The sequence below is a fragment of the Plectropomus leopardus genome, chromosome 4, assembly GCF_008729295.1.
Source record: "Plectropomus leopardus isolate mb chromosome 4, YSFRI_Pleo_2.0, whole genome shotgun sequence".
Classification (NCBI taxonomy): Eukaryota; Metazoa; Chordata; class Actinopteri; order Perciformes; family Serranidae; genus Plectropomus; species Plectropomus leopardus.
In genome coordinates this window covers 33581858-33603804 of record NC_056466.1, presented here as the reverse complement: position 1 = coordinate 33603804, position 21947 = coordinate 33581858, and the positions used below count along the sequence as shown (strand labels likewise).

Below are 21947 nucleotides of genomic sequence, written 5' to 3'. Positions count from 1 at the left end.
GCGGGAAAACTGAATTTTTGTGTCAATCTTTCCAATGATTTGTAAAAATAAACAGGCACAGAAATAAAGGAGACACGTCGCACTTTATTGCATTGCCGTTTTCAGTAATACAGAGGACAAATACTGACTGACATACAGTAAGATGGTTTTATAAAAAATATTTTTAAAAATAGTATAAAATCATTTTTTTTTTGCAATTTAGCAACAATACTTGATTATACAGTAAATGCTGTAAAAAAGTAGACTTACACTAACAGTTTTCATTTGAAATAGACGGTGCATCTGAAATGTCTGATTTGATAAATGCTATTTGACTTAAAATGTAAAAAAATGTTTAATGATGTTTTATCACTAAACTTCTTCCGAAGACTCATTCATGGATCACATTCATACTAATTTGGACTGAAGGCTCGACTTGTTCCTCTCAGGCCGACTGCAGGGCAGCACTTAGTCACGCTGCTCTGGCCTTTTTGATCATTAGGCGCGTACCGACAACCTGAATGAAATGTTTCACCTGCATTTAAAAGGTTGACAGAGGAATGTGTTTCATGTGTGGAGGTGAAGTGAGATTTAGACTTTGGCTTTCTTGGTGGGAGGTTCACTGGCAGTGATGCGAGGACATACCGCTGCCGGGGTGTAGGGGATTCGTGTTGCGGTTACTTTCTTACCGATGGTCTCGATCTGCGGACACAAAAAGGCAGCACAGTAGTCATCAGACCAGTCGAAGGAAGAAAACGCTGTCTGCAAATGTAGCATTTCAATGTTTCTAGTGATGTAGCAGATGAGCGGTCTATGTCATCAGGCTGTGGAGGGGATGGTGGATGGCGCATCACCTAGGTGAGACGCCTGCCAAGCTGCAGAGCACCGCATGAGACCGATTGCTGTTTCACACAGCTTTTCAGACACCAACCGTGGGTGTTTTTTTTTTCTTTTAGCAACATGTCGCTGTTTTTTAGCAAGACAATACTGCTTTTCCTGCCAGTTTAGTGGCACGAAAACCAGTTGTTCTTAATCAAGACATCATTGCATTTGCTGTTGGGATTGTGCCTTGAAAAGTGGTTGTTTTTACTGAGACGTTGTTTCCTGCCAGGATAACACCACGAAAAGCAGTTGTTTTCTTATTGAGATATCACTGTGTTTCTAGCTGGCACAATGCCATGAAAAGCTGCTGCTTTTTACTGAGACGTCGCTGTCTTTCCTGCTAAGCTAGTGGCTCAAAAAGCACTTGTTATTTTACTGGACACTGCTGTGTTCTCTGCTGGGATGATTTCATGAAAAGCAATTGCTCTTACTCAGACAACACTGCATTTCCTGCAAGTATAGTGGAATGAAAAGCAGTTGGGGTTTTTTTTAACAGAGACATTGCTGCATTTCCTGCCAGAATAATGCCACCAAAAGAAGGACACCTCTGAGTTTACTGCTGGGGTGCAGCAGGTGGGATAATGCTATGTAAACTGGTTGGTTTTTTGCAGCGTTTACTGCAGGGACAGCGCCCCGAAAACTTGGCATTTTAAGCCAAAACATAATATTCTTCTAACCATTACCAAGTCTATTTTGTACCTAAACCTAACTACACGATCATAGTGTTGTTGAAACCTAAAGGTTTGATGTTACTGCTATATAATAATGTGCAAACGTACTGTATCTGTAGTCTGCAGATACGTATAATGCAAACATTTATTCTGCAATTGTGTTACAATAATAAAGGCCGAGCGGCAATTGTTTCATGTTGTTTTCGTTTTATATGAGATGTATCAGTGTGGTGTGTTTTCTGTTTACTCACCTGGAAGCCGATGTTCTGGAGGTGAGGGTGGAGGTGGTCCAGCACTCTGCGGCCATCAAAGATAAAGGCCGGCTTCAGCATCTTCTTATAGATCTTTTCATAGTCCAGCTCCTGTGGTGGAATAAGTGGGGTATGGTGATTTATTATGATGTGTTTTTTAAATATGCTATTTATTAGATGGCAGGAAGACAATTTGTGATTGTGACCTTGAACATGTCCCACTCGGTGCAGATGACCAATGCATGCGCGCTCTGGCAGGCCTCATAGGGGTCCGAGGTCACAGTCACCAGCTCCGACACTAAGAGGGACAAAAAGTAATCTGTGTCAAGTTCTCACCTACAGCCTAGCATTCAAGAGAAATATGAAATGACTTTTTTTTTCCATCTATAAAAACATTTAAAACAATTCAGCTTTGTGTCAGCTAAATGCATCAGGAATAACTGGGAACTACATGGGTTATCCTGTTTTAAAATGTAATCAGCAATTAAATTAATCACCAACTAATATGATAATTGATTTATTAGTTTGAGTAAGTCTTTTAAAGGAAAAAAAGTCAAATTCTCTATTTCAAGCTTCTTAAATGTAAATACTTTGGAGTTTTTTTTACTCTATGACAGTAAACTGAATACATTTTGGTTGCAGATCAAACAACACATTTGAGGTTATCTTTTCATTTCATTTCATTTTCATTTGTTCCAGTCATGTAAACACACAACAATCAGATTCATATTCAAAACTACACATTCTATGACCAAAAAAGAGCAGGTAGAGGAAAAAATAAATAAATGAATTTTCTCAAAACAAACATAACAACAGAAATAGTCTGTCAGTTACTGTTATTAAAATATATACATAGAAAAATCAAGAGCTATACATCATAAATCACCTTTAACAAGGGGACAGAATTTACCCGGTAGTTTCATATATTCTTATTATTTTGTCTTAAAACATCTTCTTAAACAAAGAAATTGTTTTTTAACACTTAATGTCATACTGTAAAGAATTCCACAGTTTAACTCCAAACCACTGAAATACAAATCTGCTAATGTAGTCCATACAAACTGGTGCTTAAAAATCAATTTTCTTCCTGTCTTCTTTATCCTCTGACAAAAAAACCCAAAAAACATCTCTTCTTTGGGAAACACATTTTCCACAATTCTCTAACATCGATTAAAAAAATATTTGAGGAAAAATATTGTTTTTCCTCAAATAAATAAATAAATCTTTCCTCAAATATTTACTGACGATGAGAATAATTGTTAGTTGCAGCCCTATTTTCAAACAACAAATAGTCATTATTTAATAAGCTTGAACTGCTGGTTTTTATTTTGTTTGTAACATTTTTTTTTCTAAAACTTTAAGAAAAATATTTTCAAAAGAATTCACTGTAGTTTTTATTATGTGCCATCAGCCTAGAGGTTTAAGACACTGACTAAATTACAACTTAGGTTCAGTCTCATATCCTGTATCCTGTACCCAAAGATAAATGTTACAAAAAAGGAGGTTTTGCAAGCTTTTCAGAGCCGCTTTTGAAAATTGGCAAGAGCACACACCTCTTTCTGGGTTGTCCTCTGAGATGCTGGGCTGGGAGAGGTCATGAATGATCTGTTCCTTCAGGACTTTGGGGTCGTAAATGAACAGCTTGGCTCCCTCATCCATCAGATACTTGGAGATGTAGATACTGGACGACTCCCTGGAGTTGTGACACACACACACACACACACACACACACACACACACACACACACACACACACACACACACACACACACACACACACACTCTAGTGTTAACTCTGACCAGGACTGCATTATTTCGGCAGGTGTTCAGGTGGAGTTAAGAGTGATCATACAAACAATTTCACAGGTTAATGATCAACATAACAAAAAATGAAACAGAAAAACAAAGAACAGGGAGGGGGACAAATGTCTACAAGGGTGTGAGAGGTGAATGAAAAACAAACATGAAATGAAACTGACCTTGTGTCCCCTGTGTCTTTTTTGAAGGAGAAACCCAGAAGAGCGATCTTTTTACCAGTGACGGTGTTGAAGAGGCAGTCAATAATCCTGCAGGCAAACCGCCGCCTTTGGTACTCGTTCATGTCGATCACCTGACAGAATCACAGACATTAGAAAATCAGCACCTTTAGAGGAAAAAAGAAAAATGATGTGCTATGCGGTGTAGTTCTCACCTGCTGCCAGTAGGATGCTACCTCAGGCAGGTTGAGGGCCTCGCACAAGTACACCAAATTCAGCACGTCCTTCTGGAAACAGCTTCCACCAAAACCTGACCGAGGTGTTAGAGGCAACGCTCAGTCTGTGTTTAAATGGATGTAACTTTATATAAAACCTCACTTTAAACATCTTTTGCATGTTTCTTACCTACGCTGGCTTTGAGAAACTTGCTGCCTATCCTCTGGTCCATACCGATCGCCTTGGCAACCTCCTCCACATCGGCCCCGGTGGCCTCGCACAGAGCGCTGATGCTGTTGATGCTGCTGATCCGCTGTGCCAGGAACGCATTGGCGGCCTACACAAGCACACACCAAGTTTTGTTATGACGTCTACAAAACAGCAGAGGTCACTCAAAAGGAAAATCAGTGATCAATTAGTCAAGAGAAAATTAATGTGAGCTATTCTGACAACAGACTGTTTTTGTCAAAAATGCCCCAAACTTGCTGGTTCAAGCTTGTCAAATGTTTGATGCTTTGTAATATAAGAGAGCAAATTGAATATTTTCAGGTCATGGATGATAGCCAAACAGTAAATGGTTTTTGAGGCCAATAAGGATATCAATATTTGAATATTATTTTTCTTAAATCTGACTTTTTTTTTTTTTTTTAACCATAAGCACATAAAGTAAACAACAATTTTGATATGGATGCCTTAGATTTTTTTAAATAACTTTGATTAAGATAAAAACTGACTCAGACATTTTAAAAGTGTAAAATTCAGCCTGTAAGTAAGGCTGAGTGATATTTAAAAAAAATTCAAATATCACAATATTTTTGACCAAATATCTCTGTATTGATATTGCAACAATGCTGTTGGGCTGACTATTGGTGCTTTCAGAAAATATTTACACACTGATATTTTTGGTAAATAATTATCAGTAATGTGGATGTGGGTAAAGGCAAATGGTAGCACAGCTAGAACAGTCTGGTTAAGTTTGAAAATTACATAAATTTATTGTAATGTAGCCATTAAAGCGCATTTTTATAGACTTGCTTTTATGTGATGTCATCTTTTTGTTTTCGTTCTTTTTTACATTTTATTTGATTTTTAAAAAAATATATCTTTACTCTTTAATTTATGTTTTATCTATTGTATTTCCTTTTATCCGTGGTTTTATATTATCTTTTTTAATTGCTGTTTTTGGTCTATTACTTTGTATTATTTCATACTGACATTTTACATTTTGCATCTTGCATTATTTGCCCTCTGATTTTAATTTGATAAAAATTTTATAACTCCACCATAGTTTCATCTCGGCTGTGTTTAATAGGACTGATTTAATATGAATGAATTGCCCAGCCCTACCTTTAAGTGCTCTCTTTCATCTGATTTATTGGTATAGACAGCATCACAGCGATGTTGCCCTAGCAACAACATTCACCTTTGGGTAACAAATGGCAATTGATTTCAACTGTGGACACGTGAAAAAAGCAGACATGTTCATTTTTGCTGTCATGGTCAGTCATAACTGTAACATTTAAAGATAATACAGTGGTCCAAGCTACAGTATGACGTTTCAGCTTTGCTGACATCTTTGATGAACCAAATCTACAAGCATGGAAGCTAAGCAATGCACAGCTGTGGACAGGGGCTGCAGCCAAACATATTTAAGCCACCTAAAAAAACAATATCAGTTTACGCTAGATTTGGAATATTTTTTCTGTTTTACCTTGAACACTAACTGATTTAGGCGGTCATAGACCAGCAACTTCTGTGTTCTGCAAAGTAAAATGACTCTTTTTGACAACGGACTCTTGTAGCTTTGAGAAGCAGCTTCAGGACCCGACTGGAGAGGGCTTTCTGATGGAGAGGTAAAAAGGTGAAAATGTTCTAAATATACCATACACTTAAACTGATTCTGATTTTTTTAGGATGCTAAAATTTGAGGCAGTGTTTGCTCAGTGCATCCTTGTGTAGCAATGTAAGGGGTTTCTACCCAGACATTACTGTAAACTTCATAGTGATTCAGTCTGTAGATCTGTTATAGACAGCTGGTCACATAAAACAAACTATTTAAATATGTCATCTTAAGGTCTGAGAAATGATTAATGGCATTTACCACTTTTTTCTAACACTTTATTGCCAAATCAGTTAATTGATTAACTGAGTGAATAATCACCAAATAAAATAAAAAAATAAAATACAACCTATGAAATAATTATTAGTTGCCGCCCTACACTCACCAGTTTGGACAGCTCGGACGACCATGTGTTGGTGGTGATGATTCTTGCTTTGGGGACCCAGTGTTCATATACAGCACACAGCGCTCTGATTGCCCTTTGACCTTCTGCTGTTTCATCTCCACCAATCAGGACACGGTCTGGCTCCTTCAGATCCCGTACTGCTGTTCCTTCTGCAAGGAATTCTGGGTTGGACAGCACCTAGCACAGAACACAACTTTACAAACTTGCAGGACAACAGATATTTAAGTTCCCCTCTTTTTTTTGAGTTAAATAAAAAAACAACCAATAACATACAAAAAATGATTCACAAAGGCTATGTGTGTGTGTGTGTGTGTGTGTGTGTGTGTGTGTGTGTGAAAAAATGTTAGAGACAAGAAAAAAAATTATATGTATATGTGTGTATATATATATATATATATATATATGGACTCTCCTTAATGGTTTATTATAATAATAATAAACCATTAAGGAGAGTCCATAGATCACAGTTCAGAAACCATTCAATATTCATAAGTAGAGTAATTTCATGTTAAAGGATTACCAAGTCAGCAGGTGAGACAAATATAGAAGAAAGAAAAAAATAAGATAGTTATGTTATATATTTGATCAATTTCTCTCATCTTTCTTTAAATATGTGTATTTGATTCAAAATTCTTACAGCCATCTTATTCATTTCATATATTTCATTCACATCATATTTCCATTTATGATTATCTTAGTTGTTATTCTTTACACAATTTCTTGTTATTTGTTTAATTACTGCTAGCCTTATGACTAAAAACAAAAAAAAAGAGCAAAGTTCCCTTCTTATGCGATAATACACACTTGTAGGTTGAGGCTGGGTTTGGTGTTGGCATCAAATATCCGTCTAATGCTCTCAGCAGCTCGAACTGGGACTGTGCTCTTCTCTGTGACAATCTTGTAACCATCAGACACCTCCACAATCCGCCGAGCACACGCCTCAATGAACTTGAGGTCAGCGGCACGGCCCTTCCCCATCCCATAGGTCTTGGTTGGGGTGTTCACCTACGGGGGAAGAAGTGCAACCAGTGAATTCACTCATGTGTCATAAATGTCAGATTTATTTCCGTAGCTGTGTGCCAGTAAATGTGTGTGAGGGTAACTAGTGGACTCACAGAGATAAAGACGAGGTCTGCGTCTCTGATGGCTGAGTCAATGTCTGTGGAGAAGAACAAATTTCTCCCTCTGCATGATTCAACCACCTCTTTGAGACCCGGCTACAGTGAGAGGAAGTGGGAAAAATGAGACAGGGAGGGTGTGTCAGCAAACGTGCAGGACAAATACGTCACAAACAGTTACAAATGTAGCACGAGTTCTCAATGACTGGTCATGGACTGCCCTTTAAGCTAGGCATGATGATGTAATACCTTGTGGTCGAGGCTGACGTAGAGAAAGTTGCAAAACTGAGAAATCTGGAACTAATTTATGTTTCATTCAGCCCATCAAGGAGTCATATTGTTCAAAAACATTGCCTGGAACGGTTGCCTAGCTACTTTTTCAACACTGTTATTAAGTTAAACTAATGAGCCACTAACTCCCTCAAGATATATGGCTCTCAAAAATGAGATAAGAATGTAGAGGAAAAACATTAATAAAATATGACCAGTTAATGTTTTATGAAAACCTTCAGCTCAGTTTCATTGTATGAGTACGCTGGTATTATACCTCATATATGGGCAGAGTGTCCGAGTTCCAGGCTTTGATGCGGGATTCGTTGACATCCACGACGGTCACCGTGATCTCTGGACACATGTGGGCAATCACACTACATGTTGGGCCTCCTACATACCCAGCACCAATGCAACAGATCCTCTTTATCTGAAACATCTGAGGAATGTAGAGTAAGGAGAGAAAAGAGAAAAAAAAATCATAAACTTGATAGATCTTTCTGAATTATAGCTAGGTTTCTCAGGCCAGTACTAATAAGGGATGAGCATCAGTCCTCAAGTACTCGATTTAGACGTCAGTATTTCTTCAATGTATAATCACTTTGTAAAAGAAAACATACATAATATTGTCACTGTCGAACGCAAACCTCGTATCACCACATTTTTTTTCCCATAAATTACGTCTATTGGTCACCCTCGATGTCTATCAGTTGGATTTACCATTTCTCAGCCAATGAAATGTATTTACAAAAGCTTGTTACTAAACCAAAATTTCTATTGGATCCTTTCAAAGATGCAGCGTTTTTTTCCTAATTCCTGAAAAATAGCAATTTTAGAGATAGGAGGTTTGCACCCAACAACAGCAAAATGATATATAATTTGATAGCACTGCACACATATTTATATCTTTATATTTGTTAACTTACATACTAGTTTTATACACTGTATTTCAGCATATGGCACAGTTTTATATTTTACACATTCAGCACATTATCCATATTATAATTTAAATATTCACACATTGGTGCTAATATTCTACTATTGTATTCCTGTGCATTCATTATTTTACATACCAGTTTTACACATTGTATTGCAACATATGGCACGGTTTTATATTTTACACATTCAGCACATTATTCATATTAGAATTTAAATATTCACATATTAGTGCCAATATTCTATTATTGTATTCCTGTACGTTGATTTTTTTTTACACACTTACATACTGAGCATATTATACATACTTTATTTACTAGTACTAACTGTTTACTATAACTGTATTTCTATTTTTATACTTATTTCTACTGGAATAATTCTATATGCTGGCATCCCCCCGGATATCAATAAAGTATAATTCTGATTCTGAAAACACAGACGAAAACCAACCCTGTTTTTTATTTAAAAATTTTATTTTTTTGGACTGGACACAGTGATTTAACTGCACTGATGTATACGGCAAAAATGATAGATCTGTTCATATATGCAGATAATGTCCAACATTTTCAGTCAGGAAAGTCAGAAGTTTTTTGACAAAATAAACAAAATATGCAGTGTAAAGCAACATGTATGTAACATTGCACGTATGTGTCATAGCTAATCTCCACAGTCTGTGCAATGCAGAGAGGAAGGCACATTTTTAACACTGAACACTTAATCTACACCCACTCCAGCCCAACCCATGGTGCATAGACCTTTGCATGCCCATCCCCCGAGCCAGGGTCATCTGTACCCTTTGACCGCCCCCCCACAGCAAGCCTGACCACAAACTGAGAGGGACATTTTACAATGTGGTAATCTACTTGTCAGTGCTGTCTGCTTAACAAATCATGTACAAATGACTCTGTTACTAAATTTCCTAAAATCTAGTTTCTGAGCTGCAATCTCTAGGTACATATAGGTCGATATACACTGATACAATATATCTGCAAAATGCTAATCAACTTGTATATTCCAATATACCGCAATGTGAAGATAAACTCTAAATTAAAATTTACTTCCTGATTCGCTATAAAATGCATGAAAAGTTACTTTAGTTTGTTTTCAATCTTACAATTAAGTACTCGTTTTTAAAATTCCTGCTGAAATCACTTGCCAAGACTATAGGGTTGGTCAAATTATCATTTAAAGATCGACAGGGGTAAAAAAGCCAACTATTTTGATCCATCTCTTTAAGCCAAACTGCAAAATCTTTACTTATTCCAGTAGGTCTGTAATGAGGATTTTCAGCTTCTCTGTCTTATGTCACAGTTTATTCAATAAATTATATTCACATACATTTCCACTGAGGAAACAATCAAGTTTTCTTATCTGAATTGTTGGTGGGTCAAATGCAATTATAGTCACCTTTGATTGTGAAAACAAGAAACAGCTTAATTGGTTCAGGTGACAAGGATCATAAAAGAAAACTTAATTTTGATCATCAGTATGCACATGCTATTTTAGAACAAATGTGTATTTAAGTATGTGATGTCTTTACAGAACGATTTAAAGGGTAATATAAATATCTTTCAGTTCAAAAATATGTATGTGGAGAAAATCAGAAAAAAAGTTTAAAAAAAAAGACCACACAAATACACAACATGCTTAAAGCAATAGTTGAAGCCATAATCTACACGTAAAAGTGCATTTCCATTCATCTGTCCATATTTCACTGTGCTAAAAAGTGTCTCAACTTTTACAATGTAACATGGATTACCTCCAAGGACTGATTAACTACAAACAGCAAAATTAATTGGTTTCTTTCTGACATATCGATAATAGTTTCTAAGACACCCAGTTCAGTCTTTCACATGTTCATCTTTCAAAGGTTCATCAGTGCTGCAGTACCAGTCGCACCGTTACAGCCTGGGAGAAAATAAAGAGCCTTTTATTGCAGCTCAGCCACGTCCAACAGATGAAAAATGACCTTTTATCTCAGTTACCTCTCAGCTAGTTGACGTTAGCTGTATTACAGAGCAAGTGTCACTGCTTGTAGTTAACATTACACATTAGCAGAAACATTTACCTCCTGTTTTCTAACAGTGAGCGACCGAACTCCACACAAGACACAAATGAATGGGCGTCTCTGTGGCGCTAGCTAGCTAGCAGGCGTTAGCTAACATTACATTACCTCTGCCAGCTCGACAGTCAGTCAACTTCAGGAATGCGCAGATTATGTTAGCTCCTTTCTTTAATGTGTCCGAACCGCCGTCGCTTCCGGAGCTGTAAACGGTTATAAACGACAAATGTAATTTTGACTAAACCACCACTCGACGCACAAACTCACACCGCCAGGCTTCTTCTCACTTCTCCAACTTTTCCTGCAGTGCTACCTTTACATAAAGTGGCTGAGGTACTTCTCTCTGCCAGAGTACAACCTCAATCTCCATGACATCCAGCTGCCCAGGGATACTTCCGGTGTGATATTTTCAGACTAAAAGCACCAAAATGTATTCTTAATCACAAAGATACTCAAGAGCAATTTATAAACGGTCTGAATTTGTTTGTTTTTTAAAAACGATAGTAGTAATTTTTCAAAAACAGGAGATAAGGTGTGTGTTAATGTTAATAGTAACACAGAACATCTTAACAGTGGTGTAGTGTCCTGATCCTTTAAGTAAAAATACTGATTCTACACTTCACAATCTGACATGTTGATGTTACTTAAAATCATTTTGGAAACCAACTACCTTGAAAAAAGGTAAATATAAGTAAATATAAGTAATATGTTTAATTTAACTATTAAATTAAATGGCTGTTTGTTTGTTTTTAGTTTAGTTTTGTTTTTTACCAGGTAGAAAATATTTACACAAACTTTACTGAAGCAAAATAACTATTGTCACACTCTAAATACCACAAGTTAAAGTCCTGCATTGAAAATGTGACTCAAGTAGAAGTATAATGACGAAAACGACTTTTAGAATTGAGAGTAAAAGCACTCAATGCAACATATAAATTGATAAAATAAAATACATTTTTTAAGTCCTTGTGACTGATATGCTATATATATATATCATTCGATTATCAATCATGCAGTAATGCAAAAACCAGGATTTTCCTGTTAAAACTAGGGTCCGCAACTAATTATTTTTATTATGAATTAATCTGCTGATTATTAACTTGATGAACTGATTATTTTATTTTTAGAATTCAAAATTCTGATTATATTATTGCAAGTACTCTAAAAGAATACAAATATTTAAATTGTTAGATGCAGCAAATCCTCACATTTGTGAAGCTGTAATCACAGAATATTTTTGCATGAAAAATCACTTAAACGACTTTCAGAATATAGTGCCCAATGCCCATATAAATAACAGCAACAAATGGGGTCTTTGTAGCTTCCTTGGTATTTATTTTAGAGAGGGAACTGCAGCACTTACATATTTTAAGAAACATTTCAGTTTGCATTGTCACAGGTAATGGGATCTGAACATTTCCCAGCCTTGTGGGAGTCTTTTATTGGATAATAGCGTAGGAGCAGACCTAACAGCAGGCCATAAACAAATTCCTTAGCAGCACTCAGTCATTATGACAATTAGATTTTACTGTCTGAATTGTAAATCCAAAATGCAGTCAGTGACCCCACCCCATTCCCAACAGGACTCTCCATAATACAATAGCTGACACATCTAAGTTTTATTTAATTACTTTATTTTTTTAACTACAATTACCACCCAGCTGTTTTATTCTAAAAATAATATTTAATATAATATTTTTTCTAAAAATTTGCATTATTATTCATTTATTGTCCCCATGCTTCACACACATACAATCATACATACACACAACAAGTATACAATATTTAACAAATATTCCAAAATTGAATTGGTGCTCCAAGATTTTTATTTTTTGCACCGATAAATACTATTAATAAAGTTTGTTGTTTTGTTGCTTCACTTAAGACATTCTTTGAGACTTTGTTTGTTGTTGAAATGTTAAAGTAGATGTTTTGGATCATATAAAAAAAATGCAATTAATGTGACAAAAATTAAAAAAAAGAGACATGCAAAATGACCAGCATTTTTAAATCAGAACAAAATAAATTCACCAATTCAATCACATCTAACATAAAATACCTCTAAGTGTTACACAGATGAGCTTCTAAGGTTGTGTGATGTTTTGAAGCCTCGTGATCTAAAGACAAAACAAACTTGATGTGGAACTCAACTACAGTTCAACAGCTAACAATAAAGGGAATCTGCAAACCAATTATATGAAACATTTATGTTAATATTTCTTATTGCCTATATTCTTATTTCCAACTTTCTAAATATACTACAACATCTCATTAAAAAAACATACAAAAATAGAGCTCCTGGCTAATAAAAACCCAAACAAAAATATAAAAAATAAAAACTGCTGTCAATTATGCTTGAAACACAACATAGATTACAAAACATACAGCTTAAAATGTAACATAGGACCCACAAAGGTCTGAAGGATTGTATGCAACATTTTATGTCACTTTCCATATGGTATTGTTTTATTGGGAGGGCTCCATGGAGGTGGTGGACTGTCTCTGAGTATCGCTTGTATTCGTCTTTCTTCTTTTTGCCTTTTTTGTTCCAGATCTTTTCGTACCTGTTGGGGCAAAAAGAAAAATCTGAAATATTCCAGATGACTTCAATATAAACATTTCCTTGAGCCCTGGCAGACAGAGCTGCGCTGTCAGGAGAGGCAGACCAGGCAAATGTTTAGGGCTCCCACAAACAACTTTCCCACATTACCACTCATAGCGGCACATTTGAAATTACATTTATAAACCTCCTTAAATCATAATGGCACAATGCAGTGTGCCACCACTGCACAAAAAAAAAAAAACAAACAAAAAAAAACTAAGTGGGGCCCCATGTAGTTCCTGTATGACAGCTGGATACCATTAGGACAGGGCCTCGATGGGCTTCTTTGATTGGGGACCCCGAAGTCTAGGATCGCCACTGCTAGCACATTTTAAAAAAACTGTCAGCGTCATGAAGGAAATCCCCCCCAAGAGACGCCCAAAAACAAATATAGAGCCACCACCTTTGATGCCATTAATTTTTATACTACTACTCACCAGCCAGTTTTCGTACGTCTCTAAAGCCATTTTATCCCTCTCTTCTTTCATGTAGCGTTCTTCTTCTGCTTTATTTCTGATTTCTTCCCGCTGCACTGAGGCTTTTTCATGGAGAACACCTGTCTTCTTCTCATGCCTTAAACATTTTAAGAAAAAAAAACAACAGTAACAAAAGTGTAAATGAATGAAATAGGGCTAATTATCAAGCTTTGACTGCCATCTAGTGGTTGATTATATTCACACCCAAGTAGGTTTGAGTATGATGGGACAGTACTAATAGGTTATAAGTGCACCAAACTGCTAATCTATGCAATGACATTGAAGTTAATAATAAATAAATAAGTAGATAACTAAATAAATAAGCCTGTGCTGTGAGCTGCTAAAAAAATGTGGACAGGGGAAATAAAAATCGCCTGAAAAAAAGTATTCCATTAAATTTTAAATAAAATAAAATAAAATAAAAACCTATTTATCTATTTATTAAATTATACTTACTTTCTTACTTATACATTTATATTAACATTCAGTTACATATTTATTTCCTCTTTTTTTATTTCAGGATTTATATCACAGCCATATAGATACTTATGTATTTATTTATTAATGCTGACCTAAATGTCATTTACATTACATTTACACAATCTTAGCCTCGTAATTCTAACCCCTAAATGACACTTCACTTTCTTCTGTCAACATTCTATTAGAGGTCATTGCAGGTAATATTTCAAGCCTGCTTTAAAAATCTATAGATATATAGATAAAAATCTATAGATAAAAAAGTCATTTACACCCACCAGTCAGAAAAAGCAGTTTTGCTGTCTCTCTTTCTTTCTTCTTCCTTTTCTTGTTGTCTAACCTGAAGTTTACGTTCAGCTTCTTTTTGTTTTCTGTGCTTTTCTTTGAGCAGATGGTCATGCTCACGTTTCCATTTTTCAAACACCTGTAACGTTTATAACATCACTGATTATCTTCTCACACTGTTACAAACTTATTACAAACAAATCAATCAACATACCTGGCTGGCGGCTTGCTTTTTTTCCTCCTTTTCTTCAGTTGCTCTTTGCTCTTTTCTGATCAAATCTTGCTTTTCTTTGGCTTTTGCTTTGAGACTTTCTGCTTTCTTTTCCTTCCAAGCCTCGTATGAAGCAACAGCATCCTCCTTTTTGGCCTCTTCTTGCTTTTGAAAGATGCATATATGATGTTTTTTCTTTAGATGGTTCTACAACAGTGCAGTATTTCCAATTTACAAATAGACTATTCACCTTTTTCTTTCTTTCTTTGAGCATTTCCTCTTTCTTCTTAAGCTGCATGTTCTCTTTTGACTTTTCCTTTTTCTTTTGAAGCCATTCCTGTCAGGAGGACACGTTAGTAAGTAGGGGTTTTAGTTGACACAGAATGCGCCGTAGATGCCCTGATGCCCTCTACTGACAGGTAAATAATCAGAGTGTAAAACACACATCTTTGTTTTCCAGGTGCTGCGTTGAAAAAAAAACAAACAAACTCCATCTAATCTTTAGGTGCTCTTTGGCACATGTTATGCGCTTTCCTTTTTTGGATAATTTTGGCTGTGCCCATGCATATGGCAAACATTTTGGCAAGCTTGTGTATTTTTGTTTAACCTTGGAATACATTTTTTTCGATAAAATATGGCAATATTATACGATTGAATAATGGCCTACACAAGCTCCCCATTTTCACCACACTACTGTTACAATAGACCATGTTGTTATGGTTAGTAAATACCTGTCTCTCATTTTTTTTCTCCTTTTATTATACTGTTGTACTTAACTTTATTAGTCACATTTTTATGTAAATTGTTACCTATACATTTATTTTGTTGTCTGTTAATTTATTTTTGAGTTATTCATAATGTAAATTAGTGTTTTTGTACTGTCAATTTGTGACTGTGTTGTGGTATATTTAAAAAAAATAAAATAAAAAAGAACCCACCCAGGGGCTTCTACCGAGAATGCTCTTATATTCCAAGTTTCATCTAGAACCCACCCCAAGTCAAGTGAATCACATGGAAGGCAATGAACATATTATATTATCATTATAGTATCTCTTTGGTTTACCAATAGAAGTGGGAAATTTCTGCCGTTTCCAGCTGGTTTTCTTGACGATTTTGTGTTTTTCACTCTGCATGTGAAATTCCACTGCTTGGATTCCCATCATGATGAATGAAGAGTCATTTATTACATCATTTAACCAAAAAATAGATGTTATCAAATATTTTGAGATTTCACTAAGCAACATCAGAAAAAACTATCCATGAAATCCTACTTTTCATGTCTGAGCATTTTTAAGACTTTTGAAAGATACATTTAAGTCAATTTATTACCAATTAATGCCTTATTTTTTAGATTAAGGAATTAAATGCCTTTCAAGGCTTTTTAAAGATACAGCAAAAATGGTTCTTTGGATGAAAAGGGATCTTAATGAAACCTTTATTCTACCAAAGAACCCCTGAAGAACCCTTTCCTCATAGATGGTTCTTATGAAGCATATGGTCCCGTGTAGAACCTAAGCCCTTCAGGAAGAGTCCTTTTGGAACCTTTCCTTCTAAGAGTGTACACTGATGCCTTCTACTGACATGTAAGTGCGCAGAAGACATCCTTATCTTTGTTTTCCAGATGCAGAGTAGATAAAACTGCCCTGGATTTCTTTTTCTGAAAGACTGGCAAGACTGTAAAACACTCCCCTAAATTTGTTTCTTACAGTATAGAAGGAAAAGTACATGTCAAGCCCAAATTGGCTCTTTAGGATCCATTCTTCTGTATCTGATACCTGACAACAATGTCTTTAAATCAAAGAATAACGTAGAAACAGAAAATGATAAATGGAGTGTTTAATAGTCTACTTGTAAGTATATTCTAGTATCTTATATACTTGTATACTAAGATGGAGCTCCTCTGGATAGTGCTGTGCAGAACGGCACGTACTTCATATAGTCTTTACCCATAAAACCACAGAACACACGTTTTTAACTGCAGCAATGTGGACTCTTGGCTCATTCTCACACTGACCTGGTAAACTGCAGCTCTGAGTGAATCTGCCTCTTGAGGCTGAGACTCTTGTAGAGAAACTTTACGATCCAGAAGTTTGAGGCTTCCCAAATACTTTGATTCCACCTTCCTGGAGCACACACTCTGAGGTCTCTGAGTGGTCTTTGAGAGAGAACTTGATGTCCTAATTTGAAAAAAAACAAACAAACAAAAAACCAAAAAACCTGTCAATTAAGTCCCATCTACGAGGACATATATTTACATATTTGTTATTGTAGTTTGTTCACTAACCTGGTATCAAATGATTTTTCATCAGCATGAGAGTGTTGTTGTGAGTGATCTCCAGAGTCCACCTGAAAGAAGACAGTTAAGACAGTTACTGCCACTAAGAATAAACAGAGCACATCCAACATGACAGTCACACCTAAAAATGAGTGACTTACATTAAAGTCCTCAAATGATGTGGAGTACTTCCTCTCCTGCTCTTTGCTGTCATCAGAAAAAAAGCCATCTAAAACAACAAATTAAATATCAAGAGGATTAATGAGCTAAAAAATACCATTAAACAGTAAGGTTATGGTGCTGAGGATGCTGATTATGACCTCTGGATCCAGAATCAACCGTGGACTTGGTGGAAAGCTGTGACTGCTCACTCTTGCTCCAGGAGGATTTGCTGGGGCTGAATGAAACTGTGTGGTCTCCTTCTGTCCACTACAGTATAATAACATAAAAAAGACAGGCTCCAATTAGAAGATGTTTCAACTTAAAGGCACAGTTCATTCCAAAATCAAAAATACATATTACCTGTTGGGCTATTTATCAATCTAGATTGTTTTGCTGTGAATTACAGAGTGTTGGAGATATCGGCCATAGAGATGTCTACCTTTTCTCCAATATAATGTGACAACGGCACTCGGCTTGTGGTGCTCAAAGTGTCAAATGAAGATTGAAAAAAATGTCTGTTTATAGAAACCATGACCCGGTTACTCAAGATAATCGACAGACCTTGTTGTGAGCATGTAGAAACTTTTTTTTTCTACCAAACTACACCCACCAGCTGTATCACTGTGCAAAAGGAAATGTGCATCTACTGATACAAAAGAGGCTTGAGCGTGTGACTGCACAAGATGCAAACAGTGAAGTCCAGTTAAAGTCAAATCAGTGATTTCTTCTAAACACATTAGAAATGCTACACTTTTTGAAAACCTGAAAAGTCTGTTATCTATAGGCTACAGCACTGCACTGTGGAGTTTAACTGTCTTTTCACTGATTTTGTGTGCTGGATGTTTTTGACAGGCCTGACATCATGGCTCCATGACACAATGAAGCCTTCCTTACGATAACCCTCCTCTACTATGTCAGCTGAAATTTAAGTGCATAGCATCAGAGTTATCTCTTCATCCCATGGGTAAGTGACGAGTTTGCTACGTTAAACAAGCTCCTTTGACTCTTTTAGCATAATAATTACATGATTAAACAACTCTGTTAAATGTCAGGATCATCTAAACACAAGCCGTCATAAGGTACCTTTCAGTCTTTGATCCTGAGGTTACTGATCACTGCTGTGGAGGTGAGCATTGTGCTAACGTTAGCTGCTGAACAATGGGCTGTTGCTGCGCAGTGTTTCATTCTTCCACTTAGGGTGTGTGTATGATTTGCGCTACTGAGTTAGTCGTTAATGTGGCTCTTTAGCTTCGCAGTGGTTCATTCTTTGTTTCCTCTCTTTCAGCAGACACCTTCAGCATTTCAGAGCTGAGAATACTGCTTATTTTTTTATGAATATAAAACCTTACTTTATATATTTGTCGAGGTATAAGGTAAGCTAGCTCATTAGCAGTAGATGCACACTTCCTTCTTTGCGTTGACACGGTCAATGGGTGTCTATCTCAATCGGCACCCCTTAGCTAGCTAACATGACAGCTAGGGTGAGGAGGTTGGCATTAATGTCACAAGCATGAGAAACATTTCCTGCATGAAACTGCTCACAAAGTCTGTAGATTATATTGAGTAACTGGATCATAAATTCTGGAAAAAGACATTGCTGTTGAGTTTTGCATATGTTTTTTTTTTTTGTCATTTTGAGCACTACAAGCCGAGTACCATCTACTTCCATTATATCGGAGAGAAGGCAGACATCTCTACAGCTGATATCTCCAACACTGCAACTCACACCAAAATATAGTAATACAGATTGATAAATAGCACTACAGGTAAGAGAAAAAAATAGGATTTTTTTAATTTGGGGGTATACTGTCCCTTTAAAATACTGAATGACCAATCAGCAAGACATGTGGCTGCTTACAGCAATGCTGCTGGACATGTCAGTGGAGAGGGGGATTGATGCAGAAGAAGTTTGTGTCCTGCTGAGATCCTGAGATTCAGCATCTTCTGCTATCTTCTCCGCAGCCTGAATGCTCAACCCAAGAGTCCTCTGCCTCGGTTTAGGCCTGGGTGGCTCCCTATCAGTATCTGAATAATGTTGGAAATATAAATTAAAAAATATGCAGGCCAATCTGGAAAAGTAACATGTAATGTGCCCTGTGTGACTTAAACATGACACAGTGTTAACAGACCTGCTGAGGATATGCGTTTGAGGTCAGCTGCTGATAACTGAGGAGTCTGGGATCTTTCTTCCAAAACAGAGCTGCTCTTCTCCTCTGGGTCTGGAGTCTCTGTCACACTGTTGTCAGATGGTAAGGGCAGAGGCATGTCCATCAGAGTGTCACCTGATGTTTGGTATGACAGAGATTTACTTGAGCTCTCTCTCGTGATTTGAGGATCGTTAAACTCCCCATTACTGCTTTTCAATCGTATGTGATCTTCACTGGCGTTTGTGGAGCGCTGCGAGGAAAATGAGTCATTATAGTTATCGTGTTGCCCGGTGGAAGAGTCTGGCGGCTCGTTTTCACGTGACTCTAATGCTGTTGTGTCTTCAGAGGGAGAGCTGATTCTTTGGGTTTTCAGAAATGAAACTTTCTTCGTCCTACCACGTTTGCCTTCGTCATCGGAAATTTCAAAGTCGTTGTTTTTGGATTTACTCCTCCCAGTCTTAAGTGCACTAGCCTTCTTTTTTCTTGATTTGAGGAGTTCATTCAAAAAATCTGCAAAAACACAGAAAATGACAAGTAAATAACAAGACAGGACCTACCATTAAACCACATATTAAGTTGACAAAACAAAATCTAAACTAAAGGTCCAATTTCAACTGCATCTTAGTATCCCTTCCTGAGTGGATGGCTGCTGGCCAGTGGTGCAAGAAAAAATCTGATGTTTTACTCTACTAAAAATGTCAACAGTACAGTGTAGAAATATGTAAAAAGTAAAAGTCGCGCATTTAAAATCTTACTCAAGTAAAAGTACACAAGTATTAGCATTAAAATATACTTTAAGTACCAAAAGTAAAAGTACTTATTATGCAGAGCAGCACATTTCAGAACAAAATCTATTTTATTACTGAATTCTAATCAGTGATGACTTTAACCCTTTGAAACCTGGAGTGACATCACTTTTCTTGTGCTGCTTTCAGAGGCCTTTCAAGTGTTTCAAAATTGAAACCCGGAGTAAATTGGTGATATTTCTTTCGAAAGAATTGTGCCACAAAATTGCAAGAAACTTGTAGATTCAGATTTTTTTTAAATGCTAGGGAAAATGTCTTTGGAAAAATTACATATCTCAAATTATGTTACAGATTTAATATAATTTTAAGCACTTTTCCCCAAGTCTTGCTTGACTTGCTTTAATTGTACTGCCTCTTCCTGTCTTTTTATTTTAATAACTAATTTTTAAGGTTATTTTCTTGTACTTTTCCTCTTGTTTTTAAGGGTTGACTTATAATGATTATACACTAGATTATTTATATTTTGTAGGCCTACTACTTATCTTAAAGTAACAAGTAACAAAAACTTTCTAATAAATGTAGCCTAATGGAGTAAAGAGTACAATATTGGTCTCAAAATGTAGTAGAGTAGAAATATGAAGTAGCACAGAATGGAAAAACTTATTCCATATGTCATTCAAGAAGTGAACACAGAATAATTGTAATAGGGAAACCCATTATTTTAAAAAAGTGCTCTCTGTTATTATTTCTATTTCTATTACTTATTGTTCTTACCTGCCTCTTTGCACTGATGTATGTTGTATATTTTACACTTGTGTGTTTTTAATGTTGTATTGTTTTATGTGTTTGTATGTATCTTTACTGTGTCTGAGTGAAGCCAAAGACAAATGTGGGCAATAAAGTCTCTTAAATTTGAATAAATGTAGCATTAGTTACTTTCCCACACTGGCTAACATCATCTTGAGGATCTCGCGCACAACACAGTCATATTCATGTATTTCAGTGCTCTGCTTCTTACCATCTTCATCTTCATTGAAATCATCTGAGTAGGAGTATCGGTCTGTTTGTGTTTTGCTCGCCCTGGCGGAGACAGCAGCCTGGAGTTCATCCTAAAACCACATCATTTCAGGTTTACACGACACTTTGTGTATTAAACTTAACTCCCTATTTTCTCATTTGAAATGACATCCAAACTGCGTAAAATAAAGTGTTTACCTGAAATGTTGTTCTTCTCGATGTTTTCGGACTTTTTGTGTGAGCCAGGAACTGCTGAGTTGTCATTTTGCAAACTATATTTAGTAACTAACAGTTTCCTCTGGTTTCGTTCACTGAGATTAGCATGCTAGCTGCTGTTTGCCACTTCACTGTAGCATTTAGCTAACTGCAAAGCTTCCCATGCTAAAGTTATAGCTATATTAGCGTTATGCTGCGTTTAGTTGCACAAATGACTGATGTTTATTTCAATACATACCATACATATATACCATATATATGTAAACGATAAAGGTATACTGTCATATAGCTAACGTTAGCTACAGTGGGCTAACCGACTTGTTGACGGTAACCCTGGGAAACAGTTCCGTTTCACTACTGCGCATGCTCAGAAGATTTCTCAAAACAACCCCCCACTGAAAAAGTTCAGAATAAAATAAAAACAAAAACATATACAAATCTAAAGTGTTAAATATGAAGGTGACATTTTCTATATTACCTCTCTGACCTACTCAAATATCACAATTAAATAATAGTAAAATTACAAAAATCCCATTGAAAAATGTGTGGCCTTTGTGTGTGTGTGTGTGTGTGTGTGTGTGTGTGTGTGTGTGTGTGTGTGTGTGTGTGTGTGTGTGTGTGTGTGTGTGCGCGTGCGTATAAAAGTGATCACTACGAATCAAAATCACTAAAATCCAATATGCAAAGGCGTGTCCGGAGCGCACTTTGGTGTTACAGTGGAGTCAC

General features: G+C 36.4%; 2 protein-coding genes across 2 annotated transcripts; both read right to left on the bottom strand.

Annotated features, from left to right (window-relative positions):
- Window positions 1-66: 66 nt before the first annotated feature.
- On the bottom strand, window positions 67-10973 carry ugdh (UDP-glucose 6-dehydrogenase). The gene is made up of 12 exons (XM_042485280.1): window positions 10719-10973; window positions 7887-8048; window positions 7337-7438; window positions 7026-7226; window positions 6201-6398; window positions 4165-4312; window positions 3975-4069; window positions 3763-3893; window positions 3337-3476; window positions 1990-2081; window positions 1784-1894; window positions 67-681 (listed from the first exon to the last, which is right to left on the bottom strand). The coding sequence occupies exons 2-12, from the start codon at window positions 8046-8048 to the stop codon at window positions 571-573; spliced, it is 1491 nt and encodes a 496-aa protein (XP_042341214.1). The 5' UTR covers window positions 10719-10973; the 3' UTR covers window positions 67-570.
- A 1938-nt stretch (window positions 10974-12911) lies between these two features.
- Window positions 12912-21500, bottom strand: map9 (microtubule-associated protein 9). Its single transcript, XM_042485801.1, has 13 exons — window positions 21204-21500; window positions 21007-21097; window positions 19225-19752; window positions 18954-19120; window positions 17254-17362; window positions 17095-17162; window positions 16943-17004; window positions 16673-16835; window positions 14909-14995; window positions 14662-14823; window positions 14441-14586; window positions 13647-13782; window positions 12912-13171 (listed from the first exon to the last, which is right to left on the bottom strand). The coding sequence occupies exons 1-13, from the start codon at window positions 21267-21269 to the stop codon at window positions 13052-13054; spliced, it is 1905 nt and encodes a 634-aa protein (XP_042341735.1). The 5' UTR covers window positions 21270-21500; the 3' UTR covers window positions 12912-13051.
- Window positions 21501-21947: the final 447 nt, after the last annotated feature.